Source organism: Muntiacus reevesi, chromosome 12, assembly GCF_963930625.1.
Source record: "Muntiacus reevesi chromosome 12, mMunRee1.1, whole genome shotgun sequence".
Taxonomy (NCBI): Eukaryota; Metazoa; Chordata; class Mammalia; order Artiodactyla; family Cervidae; genus Muntiacus; species Muntiacus reevesi.
Genome location: NC_089260.1, coordinates 69,569,371 through 69,597,060, shown reverse-complemented (window position 1 = coordinate 69,597,060; position 27,690 = coordinate 69,569,371). Strand labels below are relative to the sequence as shown.

At 52.4% G+C, this 27,690-nt stretch overlaps 1 protein-coding gene across 1 annotated transcript in view; it reads right to left on the bottom strand.

The window, feature by feature from the left end:
* TG (thyroglobulin) overlaps positions 1–27,690 on the bottom strand; it is a 234,211-nt gene that overhangs the window by 189,966 nt on the left and 16,555 nt on the right. The window contains exons 9-20 of the mRNA XM_065903111.1: positions 24,443–25,543; positions 23,208–23,795; positions 22,725–22,964; positions 20,481–20,603; positions 19,793–19,870; positions 19,133–19,245; positions 16,795–16,897; positions 15,610–15,810; positions 11,862–12,074; positions 10,127–10,281; positions 8,698–8,854; positions 7,152–7,376 (exon numbers count right to left, since the gene is read on the bottom strand). Coding sequence (XP_065759183.1) covers positions 7,152–7,376; positions 8,698–8,854; positions 10,127–10,281; positions 11,862–12,074; positions 15,610–15,810; positions 16,795–16,897; positions 19,133–19,245; positions 19,793–19,870; positions 20,481–20,603; positions 22,725–22,964; positions 23,208–23,795; positions 24,443–25,543 — 3,297 coding nt within the window. The remainder of the gene's footprint in view (positions 1–7,151; positions 7,377–8,697; positions 8,855–10,126; positions 10,282–11,861; positions 12,075–15,609; positions 15,811–16,794; positions 16,898–19,132; positions 19,246–19,792; positions 19,871–20,480; positions 20,604–22,724; positions 22,965–23,207; positions 23,796–24,442; positions 25,544–27,690) is intronic.

The window sequence follows — 27,690 nt, the reverse complement described above, 5'->3', positions numbered from 1 at the left end:
GGTAGAAAACAGTGGGGGATGCAAACTTTGGGGTCAGACAGACCCAATAAAGCCCCCCTCCTCCCTGTGCCTAAATGACTGTGGGCTTCTCTGAGGCTGCATTTTCTCCTCCATGACATTTTATTGTTGCTTATTCACTAAGTCATGTCCAACTGTTTGCAACCCCATGGACTATAGCCTGCAAGGCTCCTCTGTCCATGGGATTTCCCAGGCAAAAATACTGGAGTGGGTTGCCATTTCCTTCTCCAGGGGAATCTCCTTGACCCCAGAATCAAATCCATATCTCCTTCACTGGCAGGTAGATCCTTTACCAATAAGCCACTGGAAAGCCCTCTCTATAAAATAAGGATTCATTATATTATCCCACTGGAGTGAAGTAGTGATGTGCAGAAAGCACATACCGTAATCCAGACTCATAGGTACCCAGTCTACAGGTGAGGGAGTTGTTCCTTGTACCTCAACTCCTGCTCTCTCTACACAGGGTGCCCTCCCTCCGTGGGGTGATCTCAACCGTTCAGCACCATCTCACTCCACTCACATGGCCTCTTCCTCTGGGTCACTCAGTGATGGCGGGGCTCAGACCTGGGGCGTGAGATGCCCGGGGCACGGGATCGACAGAGGCACTAGCGGTCAGCGTGTTGAGGCTCTGATTTCTCAGAAACCCCAGGTGTGACCCTGGGAGTGGGGACCGGCTCCTGTCGGCACCCTGGATGCCTCCCTCCGCTCATTCACTTCCTGCCTGTGCACCCCTGTCTGTCTGCAGACTCTCAGGGTCTTCTGTCCCGCTGGCTCTAACACTCGCAGCCCTTCCTACTGTGCTTCCTCCAACAGGACACGAGCTGGGAAACAGAAACCCAAACTGGACAGATGCCCGTCTCATAAAGGTTCTAAGTTGGCATCCAAGACCTCTGCTGTCCGGCGAGGGTATGAACTTGGCCACACTGTTTCGGAAAGCTCAGACAAGGGATGGGAGAAAGAGGTTCCCTCTTGCCTTTTTTCTTGGTCCAGGGTGGTATTGCTGAGTTTGTCAAGTAACTTCCGGAAGAAGTGAGCTGTTACTCGGGGAGGGTGGGTGTCAGAAGCATGCCCGCTCTTGGGAGCACTGTCCTGGTGCCTGGTGCGCCTCTGTGTACGCACTGCATGTATATCACCTCTGCACGGACAGGAGTTCGCATGTTAGCCCATTCCACAGATGAGAAAGCTGAGTCTCAGGAAATCCATGCATGACGCCCCTTTGCCCACTGTGAAGGGCAGTGGGGAGTAAAATTATAGACTATGCCAAGCACACTGCCAGATGCTTCACTGTCACCACCTTATGGAAAAGGTATTACCACCATTCTGGTCTGGAGAAAACTGATGTTCAGGGTCAAGTTCAACCAGGCAGCAAGGTGATACGGGTGGGATCTTAGTCCCATTCTCGCCAAACCAAAGCCTCTTCTCCACCCACCATTTCAGCCACCTTCTTTTGACAAAGAAATGAAGCCCATACGTGTGGGACCTGCTAGAACAGAGCCCGTGTGGATCTGACAGCTACTCTCCCGTGTGTTCATATGCGTGTAGTGTTTCTGAGTAAATCAGAAACCCAGGCCCATCTTGGAAACAGAATGCTATGTTTTCCGGCCTGCCTGGCGCCATGCACACCCTCGTTCAGAGGGGAGTTTCGTTACTTCTATGAGTCACATTGTTGATCATCTCTAGTATTTTTACCTCCGTGCTGGGGCATTTTTTTTTTAAGCAGTCTCCAAGTTCATTGCTGAAGGAAAACAAAACCTGTGCAGCCAGCCTGAATTGCTGCCTCCGAACCCCGGGTGCAAGTGAAGGGGCAGAAAAATGAAAGCTGAGATCTTTGCTGCCACAAACTTAAGGCCTCTCGACCACGCACAAGGAAACCGTGTTGTGTTTCTCTCCATCTCTGACGTCAAGTGTCTTTTCCACCCAAAAGAACCCTTGTATACATCACAGTGAGCCTCCTCCTCCAGTAACTGGGTCCTCTTCACAGAAACAATTAGGTGTTTATCCTTCACTTAAATCCCCCCATGGAACTTGCTGGAAAGCCCCGGCAGCCTCAGTTCCCTCCTCCGTAAAATAAGGCCATTTGGCCTATTTGAGTTTGCGAGTTTCACGAAGCTTTGGGGTTATGCCATCCCTTCTGCCAACCGGATCCCAGGGTCCCCAAATAAGGCAGCCACATTTGTGCTGAAGCAAACTACCTGAGGACAGGGAGCGTCCTTCCCTCCTTAACCTGCTTTACTCAAGCCTACCCCTGGCCTGGCCCTGTCCCCCCACTGGGGGACCCCACCAGACCAAGCCCCTTGCTGTGCCCCCAGGCGCCCCCACGCTGTTCCCTGCCGACCACTCCGGCTCAATCTTTTGCCACGTTCCCCATAACCCCATTCTCCAACCACATGAACCATGTGCACGGGCCCCATAAAAGGCACAGCACTTCCTAACTGCCTGCTTTTCCACTAATCTCCAGCTCTGGAACGTCCATCACTTTAGCAGCCCCAACACAGGGGCGCACACACACACACACACACACCACTGCTTGTCTGCTCTTACCCAAGCAGCAATTTCTACTCACCTGTGTGACTTCACACCAGCCTGTGCTAGCCCGGCAAGCCTTCTCTGACTGCCCTGACTGTGATGCAAAAGGCTTTTCACAGGATATTTTAGCTGTCTTTTCACTTCACCTCGCCTCAGCTAGACTGTGAGCTCTTTGAAAGTGGGGCTATGACTTTTGCTTCACTAAGTATTTCACATTATGTGTTTGACACATAATTGCATTTTGAAAGTTTGGATGGGATGGTTGAAAGGATGGAAAGATGGACGGATGGAAGGATGGATGGAAGGATGGATGGACGGATAGAGAGATGGAAGGAAGGAAGAAGGAGGGAGGAAGAAAGAGGAAGGAAGAAAGGAGAGGAGGAAGGGGGGAAGGAAACGAGACACAACTTGTTACTTTAGAAAAAAATCCATGGAGAACTAGCTCTATAATAAGAACTTGCAGTGAATGAGTGAGCAAATGTTGTCCAGAATGAAAATAGAAAATCCAGACAGTTTCCCTGGGACTCTCCTTTAATGGGCCAATTTGGCATGAAAGCTGCCTGCAGGTAATTCTGAGGGAAAGCCATTAGGCTGGCCTTGAGGCAAGAGGTTGAAAGTAACTGACCCCATGGGACTTGCAAACAAAGCCTCCCCGCTCCGCAACAGATACTGTGTAGGTCAAGACGGCCCTGCCTACTGGAGTAAGGGGAGGCAGACACTCCCATTGGTCCCCCTGAGTCACTGCCCTCCCAGGGGACCATCCAGATTAGCCCCCCAAGACGGCACACAGAAACCCTGCTTCATCTCCATAAGACAATGCTCTGCTTGTAGCCTCGCAGCTGTGCTCCAGATGTGCTTCAAAAGGGGAAGAGTCAATTAGAATAGATTGAGGGATCAGAGGGCATGATTTCACCAAGAGCCCTTGTTGAGAAGGGAGACTTGTGAATCGGAGGACAGAACAAAAATTATGGAACCAGCACAGCTGAGTTGAAATCTCACATAGCCAATTGACAACAAAACCACCTGTTGAAGTTTCACTATGTGTGAATCAGCATACTTTGTATCGATTATATTCTGCTATGCAAATTGCAAAGCCCCATGAAATAGATATCACTGTCCCTGGTTTCTAGATGATGCCTAGTGAAGATGGGCAGTGTCCCAAGAACCCACACTGTGGAAGTGGTGGAACCATGGCTTGAACCCAGATCCATCTGACTTAAAAGACTTCCAAGTTCCTGACACTGTCAATTGTATTCCCCCCACTCCTTCGTCCATCCCACAGCATTAAAGATACTGAACTCTCTGGACCAGAGCAATGCAGAAACTCAGTAGAGGATGGATGCTATCACGGATACTGGAAAAAACCTGGGGCTTTTGGTATTGCTTTTGTGAATTCCATTCTGGACCTTTCTGAGCATTTGGAGTAAGGGGTGGGGATGAATGGTGTTCTCAACAATTCTTTGTGAATCAGTAAAAAGCTGCCGCAGTTGACAAACAGAATGCAGGTTTATGTAGAGCTAAGATGGGCAGACTGCAGCTTTCGGGGCAAATACTGCTCACCTTCTGTCTGGCAAATGAAATTTTACTAGAACACAGCCTTTTTCTCCCCACTATGGATGACTTGAGTCCTCGAGACCAAAAGAGAATGGTTTGCAAAGCCTAAAAGACTTGCTTTGGCTCTTTACAAAAAAAGGTGGCCACCTCCTGGAGTAATTGCAGCCCCAGCCAGACCTTTCACTCGGCCCCTTCCCCAGGCCCACCCTGGGGCTCCACTCTCTGCAGCCCGGTCACCACAGGCCAGGTTCTGATTCCCGGTCCCTCACTGTTCAACACCCACCAGGAAAGTCCACCTGCACTCCTGGTTCATCATCATTTCCTCCCATCTCCTACTTGACTGTATGTCCTAGGAGACAGGAAATGCTCATCTAACCATCAATCAAGGTCCCTAGAGAAAACCTAGGCCCGGATTCCAGGCCACCCCCTTTATTTTACATGAAGGAAATGGGGAGCTGGCACTTGGCTGGCCCCTCTCGCCACCTCTGGCCACCCCGCCTCTTGGCTCCGTGTTCCAGAGGGGGCACTCAAGGCCACTGAGCCTCAGAGTGGGCTCTCAGACCCCTCATCAACACCACCTGGGGTGGCTCTGAAAACACCCTCCTCCCAACACACGCACACTCACACTCACTCTCACATACACGCTGACACACACACTCATACACACACACACCCAGACATACACACATTCACACACATCCACACATACACACACACACACACTCATACACACACACACACACAGACATACACACACACACACACTCACACTCACATACATGTTGACACACACACTCATACACACACACACCCAGACATACACACACTCACACACACACACACACTCATACACACACACCTAGACATACACACACTCACACACACACAACACACTCATACATACTCACTCTAACACACACACTCACACACACTTACAGCACACAGATGTACACACGCACTCTCACAGACACACTCACACACTCTCTCACACACACTCACACACTCTCACACACACACACACTCATACACACTCCCAGTCTTTGGCAGTGGAGCCCAGGGCCCTTCACAGCGAGCCTGAGAACCCACTGCCAGGTACTGCAGAGACCTCCACTGCAGTGACGCTGCTTCACCCACCCTGGGGGGTGCCGCCATCCACACCTGCTTCTGCTTCTTGTCCTCTTTGTTTGGGCAGCTCTGCGAGGTGGGAGGATCATGAAGGCTGGTCCTGGAGGACCTAGGGTGACTCATCCACAGAGAACCAAACTTCTCCTTTGAGTCAGTCCTGCAGACCCATGACCTCACCTCATCTGGGCCTCCACCCTTCACCTGTCAAGTGAGGAGATGACCTGCCACCGGGGGAGATTGTGATGGCTAAGTATTTGTGACAATGTCTCATCAACTGCAAGGTTCTCTGTAAATATTAGCAAGAACTGTTGTCTCTGGTCTCTGTGTTGAGTTAGCAGCATGTGATATCTAGTGTGGAACTTAAAACTTGGCATGGATTTCAAGAGAGGAGAGGCCTTGTAGCTTTTGTGTGGCAACCAATATAAATAGTGGAAAAATAAATAACTGAGAAACATCTTCTCTCTCTTCAGCTCAATAAAAAAGCCTCTGTGTCTCATGTCATGTGGGAGGCAGGCTTCCAACTGTGAGACCCTGGAAGCTTCGGTAGCAGATGGAGCAATGCCCCCAAAGAGGTCCACGTCCTAGTCCCTGGAAACTGTAAACACGTGAGGTCACGCGGCAAAGGGAGTCTAAGGCTGCAGATGGAAATAAGGTCTCTAGTCAACTGGCCTTAGAAGAGGGAGAGTTTGCTGGATTATCCAGCTGTGTGTAGTCACACAGACAACTGATTCACTTTGTTGTGCAGCAGAACTAGCACAACACTGCAGAACATTTACACTCCAATAAAATAAAATAAAAAAGAAATATAAAAAAAAGAAATGAAAGAAAGGACTTCCATGGTGGTATAGTGGATAAGAATTCACCTGCCAACACAGGGGACACGGGTTCGATCCTTGGTCCAGGAAGATTCCACATGCCAAGGAGCAACTAAGCCCATGAGCCACAACTGCTGAAGCCTGTCTGTCCTAGAGTCCATGTTCCACAACAAGAGAAGCCGCCGTAGTGAGAAGCCCGGACACCGCAAGGAGAAGTGGCCTTCACCCGAGCAACCAGAGAAAACCCACGTGCAGCAACGAAGACCCAGCACAACCAAAGATAAATAAATAGATAAACTTCCAAGGGAGCTCTCATGGCAGAGGAACAGCCTGAGAAGTACAGCGCTTTCAGCTTTGAAGAAGAAGGAAGGAAGCCAAGGGCCGAGAAATGTGGGCACCTTCTAGAAGCTGGAAAACAATCAGGAAACTGATTCCTTCCCAGGGCCTCCGGTAGGAATGCAGCCGGACAACACCTGGATTTGGGCCCGTGTGAGAATTCAAACCTACAGAACGGCAGCATAATAAGTGGGTGTTGTGTTAAACCACGATGCTTATGGCCATGTGTTATAGCAGCAACAGGAAACGCACAGAGCTTCCATTCTGGGAGCCAGCAGGCACGGGCTAGTGAGGGTGCTTCCAAGGCTGCTCGTGTGTCAAGCCAAGAACAGCCCCATGACCTCCACCAGGACTCACTGCCCCTGAGCCGCCGCGCCCTGGGCTGATCGCTGGCCATCCGGGGATGGTGGTGAGAAAGATGCTGCTGCAACCAGGCTGGGATAAGTCACAGAGCACGCACAGGGTGGATGTCGGCCTTCTCCACAAACACAATGCAACCCAGGCTGCGGGTCTGTGCTCGGCAAGAGCAGAGAGGATGGATAACCCCAAACACGGGACTGTTTCCTTCTCCATGCTGCTCCCAGTTTTAGCTACTACCCTGTGGGCGATAGCTATAAGCCCATGCATACAGCTAGACATCTGAAACGCTTCCACTGAATAATTAAATGAAGGGTTCCCCACTCTGCATGTCAGCATAACCTCCCGCAGGGCTCTGTGGCCATCCCCCCAACTGGCATGGCCCAGTAACAGCGGTCCACCGAGACAGGAGACACCTACCACATCCCAGTGCATCCTGACTGGCATTGCTGGTGGTCACGACTCGGCCGAATCCTTCCAGGCACCCAAACTCTGTCCTGGGAGAGGTGCCAAAGCGGTCCCCTTGGAGGAAGCGGATGGAGGTATCTGCTGAGAAAGTCTTGGAATCCAGATGAAGCTGGAATGTTCCACTCTGGATCAGATCTGCAAATCGCCCAGCAAGATACTTGCCTGCCAAGGCCTCCTCTGCAAGACAAGAGGAATCAGGAGTGTCACATCACTGTTCCTGCTGGGGTCGGGGAGGATCCAGGTGCAGAGCTTCCCAGAATGTCCACGTTGAAAGGAGACATAAGCCTTACCCAGCGTCTCAAGTTACAGAGGGAGAAACTAAGGTTCAGAGAAGGGGGTTGATTGACCGAAAGTCACAAAATCAGAAGCACATCCAGGACTCCAGTCCAGGTCTCCAGCTCCCGTTATTTCTGTGGCAGCAATGTGACCCTCAGTGCTTCTTAGGCGGTGCTGATGGTACAGAACCTGACTGCCAGTGCAGGAGACCTTAAGACTTAAGGGTTCAGTCCCTGGGTTGGGAAGATCCCCTGGAGGACGGAGTAGCAACCGGTAGTAACACTCTGGTATCCTTTTCCAGAGAATCCCATGGACAGAGGAGCCTGGCAGGCTACAGTCCATAGGGTCGCAAATAATCGGACACGACTGAAGCCACTTAGCACACACACATGCAGTGTGACCCTCACTCGTTGAGAATATCATGACCCAAGTCACTCATCTAAGGTACACTGTCCAGATGCATGACTGTCTCAGCCTTTGCCAAGCAACTGTCTCTAAGCCTCAGTTTCCCCATCCGAAAAATGGGCTGGGAAAGCCCCTTTTGGAGTTGGTGGGGATTACAAGAGAGGATGTGATGGGGCCGCTTGGAGGGAGGGTGAAGCCTCCACCTCAACATTCAGCTTAAAGTTGGCAACCCTCCAGCTGTGGAACTACGAGGGTTTCCTAGGAAGGAAGTAGATGGGCAAGACCCACACCTGGAGCTGGGACACCCCAGCACGCAATGAATGTTCCCACCACAATGGCTGCTGTGAGCACAGCCCCAGGCCGTGGACGCCAGGAATAACCATTGCCTCCATCTGCAGCTTCAAACACACCCAAACTGTGTAGTCTGTTGCCAGAGAACAACGAACAGGGGCCCTTAATTCATAATGCTGGGGCTTCTCTGGCAGCTCAGCGGTAAATAATCCGCCTGCCAATGCAGAGACGTAAGAGATATGTGTTCAATCCCTGGGTCAGGAAGATTCCTGGAGAAGGACATGGCAACCCACTCCAGTATTCTTGCCTGGAGAATCCCATGGACAGAGGAGTCTGGCGGGCTACAGTCCATGGGGGTCACAAATGAGTCTGGCATGACTTACAGACTAAATAATAACACAAGTCATAATGCTATGGGGGGGGGGTGGCCTTAATAATCACTCACAAGCACTGCAGAATGGCTGAGATGAAGCCTGAGACCCAAGGAGTCCGCGTGGTTTCAGGGCAGCAGTGTGAGGAAACATACCAACTTCCCGCAGGTCCAGAAGGGAGGCAGAGGGCGCGTCTGCAAGCCGCAGTTTCCACGTGATGTTGACTCCTAACCGCTCCCTACTCAGACACTCCACCTTCACCGAGGAGTCGTCACAGACGGGGATGGAGACAGGGGATCCCGCCGTCTTCACCTGCACGGAGATGCAGGCGGGATTCAGGAACACGAAGCGGGAGCCAGCTTTGCCGAGCCTATGCCGGGCACCGAAACTGGCTTATCTTACTGTTGGAGGAGGTCCCAGAGAGAACAGGACTGGCCCTTGACCTTGGAGCTGACCCCAGGGCGATCGGAACTCCTAGGCCCTCCCCTGCCCTGCCAAAGGCTGCTCTGCACCCCCACCGCCTCGTGGGAGCATTTGGGAGGGCACAGCCTTGAGAGAGCCGGAAACTGAGGTTCTGGGTTCAGAGCAGTTGAATCGCCTGCCTTCGCTACACAGCTTGTAGACAGAGGTGTTAAGTTGCATTAAGAGCCAACGTACATGGGGAAAGGATTGAAAAAGAAGAGATACATGTACATGTGAAAAGAAGATAGATGACAAAAAATATGCTTAGAAAAAAAGGTAAAGATTATCAAAAAATAATAAAAAGGGCACACACACATACAGAGACAAAGAAAGCTCAGACACTCCAAATTCATGGGGCTGTAATTCACTGGGGAAACAACTCCTGCCGACTGCTCAAGCCCTCGCAAGACTCACACCCAGCAGGACACGAGCCTCCCTCCCGGGAAGCACCCACCGGCTCCTCCAGTGTGACCACGCAGCCCGGCTTCTTGCCCCACCTAAGGACGCCCCACAGCGCCCGCTGACCATCCGCAGGGCAGGCTGGGAGGATGGATGGTGGCAGGGCCCGGTTACCTCGAGGGCAGGGCTGGGGGTCCACACAGGCCTCACTGTGCACTCTGCATTGTGCTCTTGCAAAGGCAACAGCCCAGGCGCTTCTGTGTGGAGTCCTGGGGATGTTAGTTTATCAGAAGCTGGGGCGTCGGAGGTGAATGAGAAGGTGAATGAAGGTGCTGTGTAAAAGCAGGGGATTCTGTGGCTCTACCATTTCTCAGCTGTGTGACTGCCCAACTCTTTTAACTCATCACAAAACGGTTATAATAATAGGGTCCCTTGAGGACTGCATTAGCTAAGCCGTGCCAAGGGGTGCACACTGCTTGGCACAATCTAAGTGCTCGGCACACATTTGGAGTGGTATCTGTACATCTGTACGCAGGTAGAACGGCCAGGGAGCTGGCCAGTCCCACCTCTACCTCTGTGCCATTGGCCCTGTCTGAGCTGCCTTCCTCATCCTGGGTCTCAGTTGGCAAAATGAATGAGGGTTGAACTGTAGGTTCATTTGAGCCCTGAGGTTCTCTGCGCAGTGACGCTGCGTTCAGGCCGACCCTGCTTGTGGGCACATACCTGGATCTGACAGAAGCCGCGGGCCGTGAGCTCGTCCAACAGGAAGACCTGGAACGCCAGCAGCAAGCCCGAGTAGTCAGCACTGCACACCTTGCCCGTTGGGAGCCGGAGCTGGAACTGCCCTTGGGTCTGGAGAGTCTGCCAGAACTGGGGCCCTGCGGGCGAGCACCAGAGGTCAGCAGACAGGGGCAAAGAGCTGTGGGGTGCTTTTGTGTTTTTTTCTCTGCAAAAACTAACCCTTCTTCATTTCACTTGGAGTCCACAAGTGCTGCCATCTTGCATTGCCACCCTCTGGGTCTAACTACTTCCCAGCATGCCAGCTTGTCTCTGAAATTACTTAGCACCCTCACAGCAAGCCCAGTCCTGCCTCAGCTTCTAAACCCAGGCTGAGGTCCTGGACATTCTTCTTGGAAAATCTTCCATACTACCTTGCACTCAATGGGGCCATGACACCTGCTTTGACCCATTCAGAGTAGATACTGCAGCCTATGTGCAAGACTAAAGTTGTGCAGTGCACAACCTGCACAAATGTGCCCAGCAACCCTGCACTCCATTTTAAGAGTTCAGGATCCACACCTTTCTTCTCCCAAGTCCCTTACTCATGACAAGTCTAGCTCTGATTTCCAGCTACTCAGTCACCATCAGGGGGACAAGTCACTTTTATGTCCAAATCACCTTTTGAACTTTTTCAGGATAGCAGTCTCTATTTCAGAATACTTTGTGACAAATTTGTGTCCTTTGCCCCTCTACCGGAGAAGGCAATGGCAACCCACTCCAGTACTCTTTTGCCTGGAAAATCCCATGGACGGAGGAGCCTGGTAGGCTGTAGTCCATGGGGTCACTAAGAGTCGGACACGACTGAGTGACTTCACTTTCACTTTTCGCTTTCATGCATTGGAGAAGGAAATGGCAACCCACGCCAGTATTCTTGCCTGGAGGATCCCAGGGACAGGGGAGCCTGGTGGGCTGCCGTCTGTGGGGTCACACAGAGTCAGACATGACTGAAGTGACTTAGCAGCAGCAGCCCCTCTACCAGCTAACCAGAGCCTTGTGACAGTCAGTCCCAGGATCTGGGTCTCTCTCCTGAATGCCCATCCCGTTGCCCTGGGTGAACCCAACACTGGTCCCTGCGCTGACCCCTGCCCAGCCTGGCTGTGAGTAACCACAGCCGGCCTTTGGCCAGGTGGACGCAGAGTTCGGTGTAGCCTCACAGCCGTGAGCATGTGAGAGTGGGTTCTCTCTGAGAGCAGGAGGAAGGAGCCACCCATATTTAAATATGACCCAGGTCCACAGTGATCAGAACAGACGCCACAGCCCAGAGCTACAGGTGGACTGGTGGGGGGGGATTGGTAGAGGCTGGTGTGTTAGTGTCACTGTGATTCCCAGAAGCCAGACCAGCAGCTCTGAGCTTGTCAGCATCATAGTAACCAATGTGGCCACTGAAGGGTCTACACCTCGAGAACAGTCCCGGATCCAGGACTTCTCGTGGGAACCAGAAACAATAGTAGGTGTCTCAGGGAGCTGATTGCTGCAGAGAAGCCACGAATAAAGCTTCGCCCCAGGGGTCTGGGAAGCACATCTGATCTGATTGTTCTAGAAGAAAATGCTGCATTGAGCATTCTGTCCTGCTCCGATGCCACCTGGCTTATCATGGACACGCTCCCCTCAGGCGCGGAAAATAAAGGCCTGGGCCCCGAGCCCTGGGATCCTGGGGGGCCTTCCTGGGGCCACTCACGTTGGCAGGCGCGGGGGTGGGGCGGCCGGGACTCCCAGCGTCGCTTCTGCAGGCCGCACAGCAGCGGCTCCGGAGGGAAGGCGCTCCGGTAGCCCCGGCCACACCGTAGTTGGCACTGCTGCCTGGCAGCCGTGCCCAGGCCTGAGGCATGTTCACACAGGACGGCCCCGCCAGCCACATCCGCCACGTTGAAGGGCAGCGGGCACTGCGGACCTGGGGGAGGAAAGGGGCGACTGTGGGCTCCTACCTGGCACCGAGGCTGAGCGCCTCCACCTCCCGTTTCTGCTCGCAAGCACTGGGCCCCCCTCACCCCACCTTCCCTCAGGCCAGCCTGGGCCCGCCCACTCCCTCTCCACCCTCCTCTTGGCTAATCCCATCCTCTCTCATTTTAACAGACACCCCTGGGTCGGGAAGATCCCCTGGAGAAGGGAACGGCTGCCCACCCCAGTATTCTTGCTGGAGAACTCTACGGACAGAAGAGACGGGCAGGTACAGTCCATGGGGTCGCAAAGAGTCGGACACGACGGAGTGACCAACACTTTGATAGCACTTTTGAGCAGAGACGACTCTCACATCTTCACCTCTACTCAGGCCCTCTGGAGCACCTTCCCATCTCTAAGTCCAGTTCCCACCCAGTCTCCTCCACCTCAAAGCCAATAGGATCAGGCTCAGCGTCTGCTGCCCACGCCTGCTCCAGCTTAAGCAACCCCAGCTTGAGGCCTGGCACCTTTAGCCAGAAACACGGCGGCCAACCCAGACGGTCCCACCTCCTTTGCCCACCAGCTAAGCTGCGGCTCACAACTTCTTGACTTCTCTTCATCCCCACCGCACATCCTTCATTTAAACATGCGTGATCTTCTCCCTGAATGGCCACTGAAGCTTTCTCACCAGCTCCCTGCATTTGGGCCTCACCCCCTGCCCTCTGCCCCCATGTCCAATCCATTCCCCCTGCCAGCAGAGAAATGTATGGAGCTGGACTTGGTTCTCAAGTCTCCTGAGTGCCTGCTGGCCTCTACTCTACTCTGGTCTCCTCTCTAGCCCCTCTCTCTACTCTGGTCTCCTCTCCAGCCCCACTTTGACACAGGGCAGAGTGGCTATTTCCCAACCACATGCATGTACAGCCCACGTCCTTCCTTCTTCTACCTGCTCATCTGCCTAGAAGATTTCTTTTTGGGTCCTCAGTGATTAGCTCAACCCCTTTAACTTTCTAACACTTTCCGCAGTTTTTCCAAGCTGACTTTAGCCACCTTTCTCCAAGCCCTCAGGGCCCCTGGAGCAGACCGCCTTGTGATCAATCAAACAAGACTCTATCTGCATTCGGGTCTCCCCGCTGGCCTGAGCCACAGAAGGGGAGAGGCTGTCTCTCCTCTGTTTACCCAGGGCCCAAGGCTGACCCAGACCACAAGCTCCAGGAGTGTGTGTTAAATCAGTAGATGAATGAGTAAATTAAAGAACAGACACGCTCAGTGACAATTTCACACTTGGCTAAAGATACAGTTAATTATCTGACTCTTGAGCACAGCCTTGCTGCCTGTATATATCTGGCTTTAAAGCTTGCAATCCTCACATGATTCAAGGTTACTTGGGGTCCTCAGATGGAGAATGACTCATTTTGATCTTCAGGGTGCAGCCTGGGCTTCTGTCTAATAAGGACAATGGCCTCTGGACAAGATTGTGTGCTGTAATTTGCAGTGGGCTCATTGAGTTGGCTCTTAGCCACCAGGCTAAGCAGTTTACAGGAACTATTTGAATTAACCCTAACAGTGATGATAAGAAATAGCTATGATTCCCCCCACCCCATGCCCATAAGTTACAGATTGGGAACTTGAGGTTAAGGGACTTGGCCAGAGTTACCCAGCAAGGGCGTTGGCAGAGCTGACACTTGGGTCTATCTCTCTGACCCCCTCAACTGAGCTTTCTCCCCACACTCTGCAGGAAGTCAGCAGGAAGAAGCTTTGGGGAACTCAAAGTGCTGGTTGTTCCACTTGCTAGCTGGGTGGCTTTCAACACATTAATGACCCTCTCTGAGTCCCAGTTTTGCCATCTGTAAAATGGAGAGTAGGACTCTTCTATCTATTTACCTTCAGTGGGAGGCAAAAAATGGAATGTATGATGTGACAAGTACATTTTAATAGGTGAATCTCTGCACAGGTGAGCTATGATCACGGAATCCTGGCAGGGCCAAGACACAGGAGGTCTTTCCAGACCCCAAAAGAGCTGTGCCCCCAGACCTGTTCCTGCAGGACACTCAGCAGTCTGTTCCTACGGTCTCAACAGTGCAGACCACTCTTAGCTGTCCTGTAAGTTCAATGTGTCTGACACTAAGGCTGACACTCACTGCTCTCGGCAACACCCAGCAGGGAGCTCTTCTCATAAACACCCATCGAGCACCTGCTGTGTTCCCTGCATGGTGGCAGCGGCTGAGGGTCTTGAAACAGAACCCATAGAGACTGGGAAACTCAAGGACTTGGGAGAAAAGGCATGTAGTTAGAACCCTGGGCACACACCCCTTTGCCTGGTAGGCAAAGGGATGGATAGAAGGAGACAGAGCCCCACGAAGACAGCGTCGACTTGTCCTTCCCACCCTTCTTTTGAAGACTCCCCTCTCTTGTTACAAATATAAATATCACTCTACAAATGTAAAAATTCTCTTTACACATAGAAATTACTAGACCTAATTAAATGTGTCTGCAGTTCCAAAATGTTGCCTAGAGACCACAAATGTTTAAAAAAATAAAATAAGGCAACAAAACAGTAAGAACAACAGAAGAAAGGCAACTGCCATAAAATTAGTCATTTTGTGCAGCATTTCTCAACCCTGCCAGACCCAACATCCCAACTTGTAATAAATATTTTGCAATGTCTTTATTTACTGCTCTGAAACAAAAGTCACAGATAATATAACCTACTTGTGCACATACATTTTAAAATGACTACAATGTCCAGTGACTTGAGTATATAGGAAAAATTAAAGGTAAGTAGTTAATAAATCAATATGTTTAATAAGTAACAATGTATTTCAATATTATATATTCATGTACAGTTCAATATTTGACATCCAAATGATCTTTTAAAGTAGAAACAAAAATAAATAAATCAACACTTCCACTGATTCCTGAAGCTCCCCGGTTGGGATGGCCCCACCCTCACTGAGATCCTGCCGTGTGGACCCGCCTCCCGACTCAAGGACAGGGAGACCAAGGCCTGACACCCCCAGGAGGCCAGCGCCCAAGCTTCACTGGCTCAGGAGATCACCACACAGGCTCGCCTTGGTTTGAGTTCTAGTCCTGAATATTCATTGGAAGGACTGATGCTGAAGCTGAAACTCCAATACTTTGGCCACCTGGTGCGAAAAACTGACTCATTTGAAAAGACCCTGATGCTGGGAAAGATTGAAGGCAGGAGGAGAAGGGGACGACAGAGGATGAGATGGTTGGATGGCATCACGGACTCAATGGACATGAGTTTGAGCAAGCTCTGGGAGTTCGCAATGGACAGGGAAGCCTGGCATGCTGCAGTTCATGGGGTCGCAGAGTCGGACGTGACTGAGCAACTGAACTGAACTGAACTGAGACAGAATTTCAACATCACAGGGGTCAACTTCAACCCCTCATGCAGTTCCCTTGTCTCCCCTCCTGCCCTCACTTTCCTGGCACCTTTGGTGACCCCTTCATCCCAGCCAGGGCCAAGGAAGAGATGATAGGATCCCCACCAGCCCGGGGGGCCGCTCTGGGCCGTCACCACTTACTCTCACAGACCGGCTGGCTCCCGGCCACGCGGGTCCCGGGCACCTCCTGTCCGCTTCCCAGGACGCACCAGCAGCTGCTCTGGGCCGGGTCGCACTGCACTGGGGAGAAGCCTCCGTCCTCCGCCCTGCAGGCCGGGCTGTAGCCGGGGCTGGCTCCCCCGGAGCGGACTCCACTCCGGAGCACTTCACAGAGGCTCGGGCCTTGAGGCAAAGAGAAGCTACATGTGTTCTCTGCCCGCGGGGGTGCCGCAGCCCTTGTCAGCACCCACCGCCACCTGCCTGCAGGGCCCCAGGGGCTGGGGCTGCCTCCCCACTGGGATGTTGCACTCGGACACTCGGCTGTGTGCTCCCCTCTCCACTCCATGCACACACACACACACACACACACATTGCCTGTCCTCAAGGAGCTGAGACTCTTAGAGGATAATTAACAGGTAAGTGAGCAACTGCAGTTCAGATGCTAAGGATGACAACGGGAGGAGCGCGGGGCAGTTTGTGAGCCCGTCGGAAGGCACTGAGCTCTGCTGTGAAGGACAGGCAGGCTCGCAAGGCTTCCGAGAGGGACTGATGGGTGGGCAGGGTAAGAGTCAGCCAGCTGGGGCGGGGGGTTTGCAAAGGCTGAACCAGACCATGAAGGCCCAGGCAAGAGCGTGACTACCTGCTTGAAAAGTCTGATTACAGTTTACTATTCCTGGACCTGATGCTGAGACGGAGAAATAAGAGAAGCCCAAGAAGATACAGGAGCCTACACAGATAAGTCCAGGAGCCGCAGCAAGGAGCCTGGGCCTGAGGACCGCGGGGAGCGTCGACGGGCTCCAGGCAGAGGACAGCCGCACATGTGCCCTTTAGAGACACCATGTTGCCCTCACAGTGGAAACCAGATCGCTGGGCCAGGCTGGAGGACGAGGGGCAGGCGGGAGCCCCGGCGTCAGGACTGCACAGAAGTGCCCACTGCCTGATGTCTGCCTCTAGTCACCCCAAACCCTGCCACATGTATTACTCCCAAGAACCCATGAGGTGGGGGAATCACGCCCCTATTTCACAGATGAGAAAACTGAGGCACAGTGAGGTTAGAGGCGTTCACGGCTCTGGAATGGCCGAGCTGGGACGTGAAGCCAGCTCTTGGGGCTCCATACCTCGTGCTCATGAGGTGGGGGCTGGAGGGTGATGGGGGGCAGTACTCACATGGGGCACTGCTGTTTGTGCCAGGCGGCACACCCGCTCCCGAGGCTGGATCCACACACCAGGTGCCAGCCTCCGACACCTGCAGCCTGGCAAACTCTCCTGTCTGAGACAAAACCGAGGTGTTGTCACCCAGGGAAGATGCTTCTGTAACTGAGAAGTCAGGAGCCAGATGTCAAGGGCATTTCTCCCGAAAATACTGGAAATGACCTTTCCAGACGTTGGGGAGGGGCTGGAAGGGGCTGTCCTGCTTGAGAACCTTTACGGACATTGTCTGAATTTCTGGCTATAACATCCGCATGAGACAAGAGCTGCAGTGAACCCATTTTTAGAGTGGGGAAAACTGAGGCTCACTGAGAGAGACATAGTGACAGAGCAGCATCCGCAGCTGGGGAGAGGCAAACCGGGCTGGGCCCACGCCTGCCTAGCCCCAGAGCCCAACTCCTGGCTTAAAACCATCCCCCTAGTTCCAGAAACGATTTTCCACCAGCATCCCTTGGAGAAAAGGGGTCTGTACCAGAAAAGAAAGACAAGGGAGGAGGCAGTCCCCTGCCTTTGCCCTGGGCCCCTCTCTCCTCGGCCAGCTGGGGATGCTGGGCAAGCTCCGCCATTCACTGGGGCAAGTTTCCTCATCTGAAAAGAGAGGAGGTGGGACCAGATGGACCCACGCACTGCTGGTGAAGACAATGTTCTCTCTCCTGTGTGTGCAGCCGCAGGCAGAAGGGAGGGTGGTTCTTCCAAACTCCCTGGGACCACTGAGGGTTTCCCTGAGCTTTCCGAGGCCACTTGTTCATTCTAAACTCTGCTGTGCCTCTTTCACAGACGATAAATGACCATCGTAATAACACCCGGCATTTACAGAGAACATAATCAGGAGGCCCCCGGGGTGTCCTTCAGTCCCTGACGTAGGTAGGGAGCCTACGTCCCCATTAGACGCAGAGAGACCCAGGGGAATCAGATGAGGTGCCCCCGGGTGCATTGCCTTCAAGCCGCATAGGTCGGATTCAAACCCAAGCAAAGGTTTGAGAAAATATGGGATCGTAAAGATCTGTAAAGTATGCTGAGAGAGCATACTAGCTGCTAACATGACTCCTCCTGAGGAACAGGTCCAACATATAGCCGTCCAGTTTGAGCACTGGACATCTTGGGTCCTGTTTCCTGGCACTTGGGTCCTTCCAGGAGCCGGCCTGGGGAACCACACGATCGGAGGTTTCTGGGAGCTGGTCTCAATCACTTTTCCCTTCGTCAGAACTGTGGTTCCTGCCTCTCCTTCTACACAGGTGAACTTGCGTCCCAGGATGATGGAGCAGACTCTCATTTCAGTGGTAGGGGGCTGCCAGCCAAGATAAAAGACTAGATATGCTAATTTCTCTATAAAACTCTGCCGTAATTGGGGTCCATATTTATAGCACCAAACAATGTTAATAACAGTGAGGAACAGTAACAAGGAAACCTTGGTCAGTAATTTGCATTTTTATGAACCTCTGCACTGCTGATTTCATTTGACTTCCTTGGAGCCCCTGCGAGCCCAGAAGAGTGGGTGGCGGTGTTCCTATCATCCCTACTTCAGGGTACAGGGCCTGAGCCACAGGGATTTCCATCAGCTGGTACCTGCATGGTAGGTTCCAGCCAGAAGTCTCCCTCTAAGAGCTTTCACATCAGTCGCTACCCTAAATCATGACAACCAGGGAGCTGGAGAGGGAAATATTACAGAGTCTTCCATTTATGTTGAGAAGCTGAAGTATGATGGGCATGTTGATGTGGCTACATGGTTTAAGGAACTATGTATATGTATATTATTCTTCAAAGAGTTTCATTAAAGTTTCATTTAAAAAAAGTTTCATTAAAGGTATTTCCTCAAAACCTCAAAACAATCTTAGCGCTAGGAAAGATTAAAATGTAGTCTGATCTTAGGATAACGCAAAGCCCAGAGAAGCACAGAGACAGTAAATAAATTTCCCAAGGTCATACAGCTTGGGCCTCTCAGGTGGCTCAGTGTTAAAGGATCTGCCTGCCAATGCAGGACATGCAAGAGATGTGGGTTTGATACCTGGAAGATCCTCTGGAGGAGGAAGTGGCAACCCACTCCAGTATTCTTGCTTGGAAAATCCCATGGGCAGAGAATCCTAGTGGGCTACAGTCCATGGGATCACAAAAGAGTCAAACACAACTGATCAGCTAAACATCACCACCACCACATAGCTTGGGTCAGCCAGGGCTGGGACAAAAACCGAAGCCTAGAATTCCTTGAGAGTTTTCAATTAAAACAAGTTTATTGAAAATTCACCATCCAGAAAGTTCTGACTTCTTCTCAAACCTTCTTGGGCCTTCAGAGACTTACCTCTAAGCAGGTAGGGATGAACAGGTCTTTAGGAGATGGTTCTGCTTGGACACTAGCCTGTTTCCAGCCGGAAAGCAGCCCACTGGCTCGCGATCTCTCACAGCCAGTGGGGCCTGGGTGGGGAGAGAGGGGAGCTCTCAACAGGTTGGCCGCGGGCGCTGAGGGCAGGTGGGGAGCCCAGGCTGGCCCCGAGAGTCGGAGCCATGCATCTGGGTGGATGGAGGTGCCTTGTGCAGAGAGCTGGAACCCCAGAGAAGTAGTCTGAGGGTCGGGGACAAAGACCCACATGGGACATTTCATCTCTGAGACATAAAGTGAGTGCTTGATTATACGGGTCCAGACTCAGAAGAGAGGTTTGACTATGGACCAGACATGAGGCCGTTGTTGAAAGCACAGAAATAGATGAAACTTCCCAGAAAGCAGGTGTGGGGGACTGGACCTGGGGCTCCTTGCCCACCCCCAGCTCCCTCCCTCCACCTGGGAAATGAGGAAGACAATTAGGAACGATGACCAAGGTCAGGAACAGGGACGTCTTCCAGGCCTGGGGACTTGGTGGGGTGGGGATGCGGTCTGTCTGCTCTCAGGGGTTGGTCTGAAGCGCCGGCCCACGGAGCCTCCTCGGGCAGGGCACCACACTTCCCGCCAGAAGGCCCCACTTACACTGCGGGATCTGCCGGGAGCGGGCGGTCAGCGAGGCGGGGACGTACTCTCCCCTCCCATCCACACACCAGCAGTGCCCTGGAAAAGAGCCACGGCCAGAAGTTCAGAAGGCGCCCAAGGGCCCTGCCCCGAGGGTCCTGCAATCCACACTACCATATATAGAAGAGATAACTAATAAGGACCTGACGTACAGCCCAGAAACTCTACTCAACACGCTGTAGTGGCCTATATAGGAAGGGGAAGGGCCCTTATATGGGGAAAGGATCTGAAAAAGAGTGGGTTTAGGTGTAACCTACTCACTGTGCGGTATGGCAGAAACTATTGTAACACAGCATTATAAATCAACCATACTCCAATCAGAATTTTAAAAGTGCCCAGCAGTGCCAGTAAGTTCTCTCACCCAACCCCCTGTCTGCTCTCCCTAACATAGTCCAGAATCAGAGGCCTTAACCCCCGGAAACCCCCGAAGCTACCCCCTTGATCTTCAGGCAGACAAAAGGTTACCACCCCCATTGTACGGACGCAACGACCAGATGGCAGAGGAATTAAGGGACTTGCCACCAGCTGCCAAGGCCTAGAGTCCACTTTGCTTGCTCTGTAGTGTACGGCTCTTTCCCTTTGTAGGGCTCTTTTCCCCAGATGAAAAGGGGGTGTCCCTCAGCACCCCCAGGGCGCCTGCCCCCCTCACCCGTCGCGGCATAGCACTGCACAGGCTCCCAGCCTCCGAAGGCGTCACACTGCGGCACGTAGGGGCCAGATGCTCGTGGAGACGCGGCCAGGGTCACCAGGCGTCCCTGGTAGAAGTCAAAGGCTGGAGTCGGGAGACAGGAGGAGAGAGGTGAGCACCGGACGGGCAAAGTTCAGGCCGAGCGGACTCTGTCCTGAGAACAGCCACCTCGTCCTTTTCCAACACAGGCGGCCTGTGTATTTCTGTGACAAACATCTCCACCCCAAAACAGGACAGAGGCTCATCGAGGAGTGGGTGGGCACTCACCAGATTGCCCTTTAAAATGAAAATGAAAAAAATTAAAATGCCGGCGGATGGGAATTCCTGGTGGTCCAGTGGGTGGGATGCTTCCACTGCAGGGGCCACGGGTTTGATCCCTGGTTGGGGAACTAAGATCCCATAAGCAACATGGTGCAATCAGAAAAGTAAAAACTGTCAGCCGAGTTTGAAGGAATCACTGCTCCTCCTTCAGGAATTCTCCTCTAGAGCCGATCAGGTTAAGGCAGAGTCTCCAGGCACGTGAGAGAACAGTGATCGCTGGTAACACTGATGGCATGTTACATAACTGCCTTTCCTACTGTGCCCACCCCTCCTCCCTGAGGCCCCAGGACACCGCTCCCGGGTTCTGTGGGTCAGAGACGCTTCGTGGCCCTCAGTCTCTTCCCGGACTGGGCCTTCCATCCCCAGACTCCCCAGGCTCCGGAGGCCTGCACACCAAGAGCTTCCTGTCCTCTGGTGCAGTTAGAGATGCCCCTTCTCACCTGAAGGGATGCCCAGAAAAGTGACCAACCCTGGTTGTTCTCTACAGACACTTCCTTTTTTCCCAATGGCGTCAGACTTGCCAAAGCAGAGCCAGTGGCTCGGTGGAGGGGAACCTCCTTAGCCTGACTTCTGAGCAACGTGCCACCGCAACATTCAACCAATAAATTCCCATGAGGCCAACACTTCTCTCTCTTCCTCTAAATTTCCCTCCCCGACAGAAGTGGTCACCACTCAAGGGCATCAACCCGTCCTCCTCTCTTTGATTACACGACAACTTGCCCAGGCACAGCGCTTTTTTAAAAACTGGGTTCCTGCCAAAAGCAGAATCTCCAAGTCTCCGAGAAACAGAGGGAAAAAAAAGTACCTGGGGAGGGAAGGAGAGAGAAGAGGAAGAAAGAAAAGGAGGATGGTTAAGCATCCTTCTCCAGGTCCCCACATTCTGTCGGGTGCTGTGTGAGACCCAGAATGTAAAGAGCAAGGTGGGGTATCTTGTCCTCCAGCAGAGGTGCCTGGGAAGGGGAAGGGGGGAAACAAAGATGGCTCTGGGGGACTCTCTCGTGTGGTTAGGGGAATAAAGGCAAGGGAAGCCCAATGCCAGCAGACCTGCCAGGAAGGTGAGGGCAGGGAGGCTCCAGCCTGTGGGCGTGGGCGCTCTTTATCTGGGTCCAGATGTTCCGGGGGGAGTAGTGGGAGTGGGGACAGAGGCCTGGGGGCCAAACCACCAGCATCGCATCCAGGCTCCACTAGTTGCTGGTTGGATGATCTTGGACACGTGACTTAACCTCCGTTTCCACTTCTGAAAAGAATCACGGATGGTGATTACAGCATGGCTCTCGTGGAACTGTCGGAGGATCAAATGCAAAGATCTGGTAAACATCTATTTAGCACAGAAAGTGTTTGGCCAGGGGAACGTATCAAGCAATGCTGAGCTGTTGCCGGGCCGGGGCAGGGCCAGCCTTCTGAGCACATGTCTCTGTTGGGCGCAGGGACCAAGTGGTGCTTTTTGGAGTTAACTATCTGGATTAGACTTGATCACAAGAGGAAGGGGCCTAAGCCCAGAGCGGGTTTCCTCAGTTTAGGAGGGCTCTTCTCCTTTCCCCCTTGGGGGTGTTCCTGAGTCTTTGGAAATGGAGGGAAACTTCAGAAACAGGGCTCACACATTTGAATATTTTAACCCAAATACTTGGCTTCCTGGTGGGCTACAGGCACCATATGCAATACAAAATACAGAGCCCTGCCCCCAAGTGGCTCTGCTGGAGAATTGGGTGCCATCTTGGAGGGGTAGGCAAAATTTCAGCTTTGGGATCACAAAAGACGTTCTGTCTTCTCCAGAATCCAAGGGCGGGGGGACACCACAGCTCTTTAGATGACTGAAGAGGAACTCATTCAAGCTCTCACTTCCGCCAAAGAAGAAACAAGAAACCAGAAGCACGGGGCACTCACTGGACTGAGCTGCCAATCGAATGGCATAATCGCCCCCGCTCAGAAACTTCTCCAAGAAAGTCTCCCGGGACGGGGAGAGTGGAGGAAAGGCCAGCTCCTCGTCAGTCAGCCAGATTCCTTTGGCCGCGAGGAAACTCTCTCCCAGAGGGAAGCGAGAGCTGTTGGAATACGTGACAATCTCTTCTGCTTCCCTGATGAACTGCAGGATGCGAAGCTTCATTTCCTCACAAGAGCCAGGACCTGGGGAGGAAAGGCAGATGGATTCACCACCATGTGGAGCTCACTCTGACCCCTCGGAAGTGTGTACGCACATAAACAGACACACGCGTTTCTGCCTTAGCTGTTCCCTTCGCCCCAACTCTTCCCACAACCTGGAATGTTCTTTCTGTTTTGTCTCGGCGATTGGATTCACTGCACCGACGGCATACCCACTTTGTGAGATGATCAGCAATAGCTAATGTTTATTCCACACCAGGAACTCACATGCTGGGACCTTGCTGAGCTCATTCCGGGTTCCTTCCAGCTTCTGACCAGCCTCATCCACACACCAGCAGCTCCGGAGGTCAAAGTGGGCCAGAGGGGCGCTAAAGTCTGAGTAGGGCCCTGGGTATCGGTCAAGCTGGCCGTTTAGAATCTGCCAGAAGAGGTAGGGCTCCAGAAGCACGTTCCCTCCAGGCTGAGTCCGGTTCCCTTCCAACACCGATACCGGGACATCTTGGAAAGAAGAGTATCTCGCCAGTCCTGGGAAGATGCCTTGTTGGCCAGCCTCGTATAGATTTTGAATGAAGAGACGGAAGTTTCTGGAAGCTGCTTCTCTGTAGCTCATGATCTTCATTAGCAGTTCCTCAGGGGTCAGCGCCTGGCCAGCACTGTTCTGAGCCTCCCAGCGTTCGTACCACTCGAAGGCCTGCTCGGGGGGCCCGTCACATTGCACGGGTCTCCACTGACCACTGGCACTGCACTGCGGGATGTAGATGCTGGAGAGGGTGGGCGGCGTGCTGGGGTTAGAGACCAGGGCCCGCGCCGTCCCGAGGAAGGCTCGCTCGGCCTGTAACTCACAGGGGCTGGGGCCTGGGGAGGGGCGAAGCACAGGCACGTCAGGTTAATAAGCCCCAAAGACCAAGATGCATATGTGCTAAGTCGTTTCAGCCATGTCCGACTCTTTTGCCACCCCATGGAATGTAGCCCACCAGGCTCCTCTGCCCATGGGATTCTCCAGGCTGGAATACTGGACTGGGTTGCCATTTCCTTCTCCAGGGGATCTTCCCAAACCAGGAATCAAACCCCTGTCTCTTGCATCTCCTGCATTGGCAGGTGGGTTCTTTACCACTAGCGCCACCTGGGAAACCCAAGACCAAGATGGAAACCCTTATCTGTCCAAACTCCATCTAAAACCTTACACAGCCATAGAAACCTCATCAACCTTATATTTGTAAATATTCAGACAGAGATCCTCCCCATCACTAAATCAATGCAGTTGAGACTGGCTGTTGTCAGCACTGCAGAAATGTTATGTGGCAGCTCCTTAAGGCCAAATTAATCTCCCTATCCACTCCTTAGAATGATTAACATTATCAAGACCTTTCTGGACAATGTTTAAATCAGGCAGCAAATTTCACCATTAGCAGAAGTTTAGGCTTTAGCTATGACTCGGATGCATCGTGTCAGGGTCCTAGGGGAGAATCGGAGTCTGCAGGTTGAACGCTCAACAGACTCACATTTCTTGGGCTCTCCAAGCGCACTTCGGGTTCCGGGAATAGGCTGACCCTCGGTGTCCACACAGTGGCACTCTGAGTTGAAGCACTGGACAGGGAGAAAGCTCCCCTCGCTGGTACAAGCGGGGACAAACAAGCTGGACCCAGCGGGCTGGCTCCCCAAGAGGCTCTGCATGCGTGCCCTCTGCTTTTCACACTCCGTGGGGCACCGGGGTCGTCCACCTCTAACCCGGGAGCCGGCAAGTTCTCGGCCCCGGGCATCCACGCACCAGCAGTCCCCGGCGAAGCACTGGACCTCCTCGTAGCGCCCTTCCGCGGTGCATGCCGGGACGAAAAGGCTGCCAGGTGCCTGCCCGCAGCCCTGAGAGCTGAACACCATTTCCATCACGTCACCTAAATCCCTCGCTGTGTCCTCTGGCACAGAAATAGCATGCTGCAAGAAGAGAAGGAATTCTGGAAGCTCCAGGAGGGAAGAAAGGAATTGCAGGGCATTTTGGTTCTCTTGCAAGTTGATTTCAAAGCCAAAGCTGCCCACAACTGGCTTCCTTGGGGCGACGCCTGTCGTGGAGGTTCTGGGGGCTTCAGAGGCAGGATTTGAATTCAGTCCCGAGGAGAGGGGCTTGGCCAGATCGGCTAGTGCCCGTCCATCTTGGAAGCCTGGGAGACCCAGCTGCTGGAAAAAGTGACTGAAGTTAAATGTGCCTCTTGTGCCCAGGGCCCCAGACAAGTTAAACTGGCCGACATTCACCAAAAATCTCCCCCCGAAGAGGTTTTGCTGCAGTCGCTTTGCGTTGGTGGTGAACTGCAGGGCGAGGCGGGCCAGCTCTCGGGAGGGAAAAATCCCTCTAATGGCTTCCTTGAGGAGACTTTCTGGGGCGACAAACCGCATGTCCTGTCCTTGCAGCATTGGCTGGAAAACCCCGGAATCCAGAAAGAGCTCCTTGATCGAGGGCGGGCAGGATGCAGCAAATCTGGCAAATCTCTGAGACACCGGTCTTTCCTCAGGAGCCAAGAACAAGCTCCAACGGCTGAAAGAGCCAGAGGGCCCAAAGCGGAGTCTGGAAAAGGCCCGCCGCCTCTCAGAGGGACAAGACTGGTCTTCAGCTGCAGGGGGAATGCAAGCAAAGACAGAAATGAAGAAATAGTTTCACCATCACCAGTGACCCTGGCGCAAGCCCTCAGATCTTTCTGGTTTACTGTTGTTTAATAATCATTGTCTGACTCCTTGCAACCCTACAGACTGTAGCCTGCCAGTCTCTTCTGTCCATGGGATTTCCCAGAAAAGGAAACTGGAGTGGGTAGCCATTTCCTTCTTCAGGGGAGCTTTCCGACCCAGGGGTCGAGCCTGTGTCTCCTGCTTGGCAGGTGGAACAACAACAGCATTTCTGACACAGCCCTCAGATCTTTCTGGTAATGAGATGAAAAAAATTCCGTCAAGGACTGAATCTCTGTCTCCTCCTTCTCCAAGTCCTTCTATTTGTTCCTTCCCCCTGAGCAGAGTCCGTGACCCCCATCTTGGGGAGTGAGGACTCCAGGTGACTTGACTTCCTCACCTTGATTCCACTCGAGGGTGACCCCTTCCTAAGACAGGGCTCAGAGACATTAGCCCACTTTCTGGAAACCTGTCCACACACTCATCAAATGCACCCGTTGGAATGATGTCTCCCCGACTGATGAGTGCCCTGCCTTGCCCAATACCCATGTCTGCCCAGAACCTCCAACGGTGATCTCATTTGGAAATAGCATCTCTGCAGATGTCATTAGTTAAAATGAGGTCATACTGGTTTAGACATTGACATTGAAGTCGCTCAGTCGTGTCCGACTTTTAGCGACCCCATGGACTGTAGCCTACCAGGCTCCTCCGTCCATGGGATTTCCCAGGCAAGAGTACTGGAGTGGCCTGCCATTTCCTTCTCCACTGGTTTAGGGTGGGCCCTAAATCCAAGGACTGGTGTCCTTAAAGAATGCCATGTGAATACAGAGAGGAGACACATAGGAGGAGGGAAGGCAGAGACTAGGGTGATGCAGCTGTTAGCTAATGAATGCCAGGGACTGCCAGCATACACCAGAAGCTGGCAAAGACTCTACCCTGGAGCTTTCCGAGGGAACACAGCCCTGACCACACCTTGATTTCAGACTTCTGGCCTCCAGGACTGTGAGAAAATAAATGTCTGTTGTTTTAAGCCACTCAGTTTGTGGTCATTTGTTATGGCTGTCCTAGGAAACTCCTGCACCAACAAATTCCTGTTTGTTTTTAATGGAATGTTGTTTTCTAGGGTTCTCCTATCAGAACCCTCAATGGCCTTTTTAACACTTCATTATAATGCTCTTCAACAGGCTGTCAATTCCTCCACGGGGATCATCTTATCTAGGCTAACTAGTTTATCATCTATTTGAGGTTAAAAACCATATTTTAAATGCTATTGGTATTTTCCATAAGAAGAAACATTTTCCTATGTTTTAATATGCAATATTAGAGGAACTGGGCTTCCCTCGTGGCTCAGGGATAAAGAACCTGCCTGCCAATTCAAGATACTCAGGCTCAACCCCTGGGACAGAAAGATCACCTGGAAAAAGAAATAGCAACCCACTCCAGCATTCCCAGCTGGGAAATCCCATGGACCGAGGAGCCTGGCGGGCTACATCCTTGAGGTCACAGAGTCAGACACAGCTGAGCAACTAAACAACAACATTACAGGAATCATGGTATTTCCCACAACATGATAATGGCCGCTCAGCAAACACACTTAGCACAGTCTTCCAGACTTCTTGAACTTTCCTCGGAATTATTAATTAGTAATCAACTCCATGCCTGGTCAGGTCATTCTGTCTGAATATCCCAATTGGACTGTCATCATATTCAGAAAAAAAAGTTTTAAAATTCAAACTCTGACCATCTCAGTCACATAGGTGGAAGGGAGAAAACTCCATTTTTCTCCATAAAATCATAAATCTTAGACGTTCTTTTCAACTCACCCCACCCCCAACTTTTGAAAATAATTCATTCCCCTCAGTTCACACGGGCGCCAAAAAGAAAGTCAGCCAATTTCACTCTGTAACCAGGCAACAGAGTAAGAGCTGGAACATGCGGTCAGGGAGAGTGAGAGAGGCTGGCAACATCTGAACACATAACACATCCGTCCACAAGGCCAGGGCTTCCTCTAATGGGTATTACAGGAAGGCAGGGGAGAAACCAGGCTCACGTCTCTGCTTACTCTCTCTCCAAATTAAGAGCACACCCTGTCCATTCA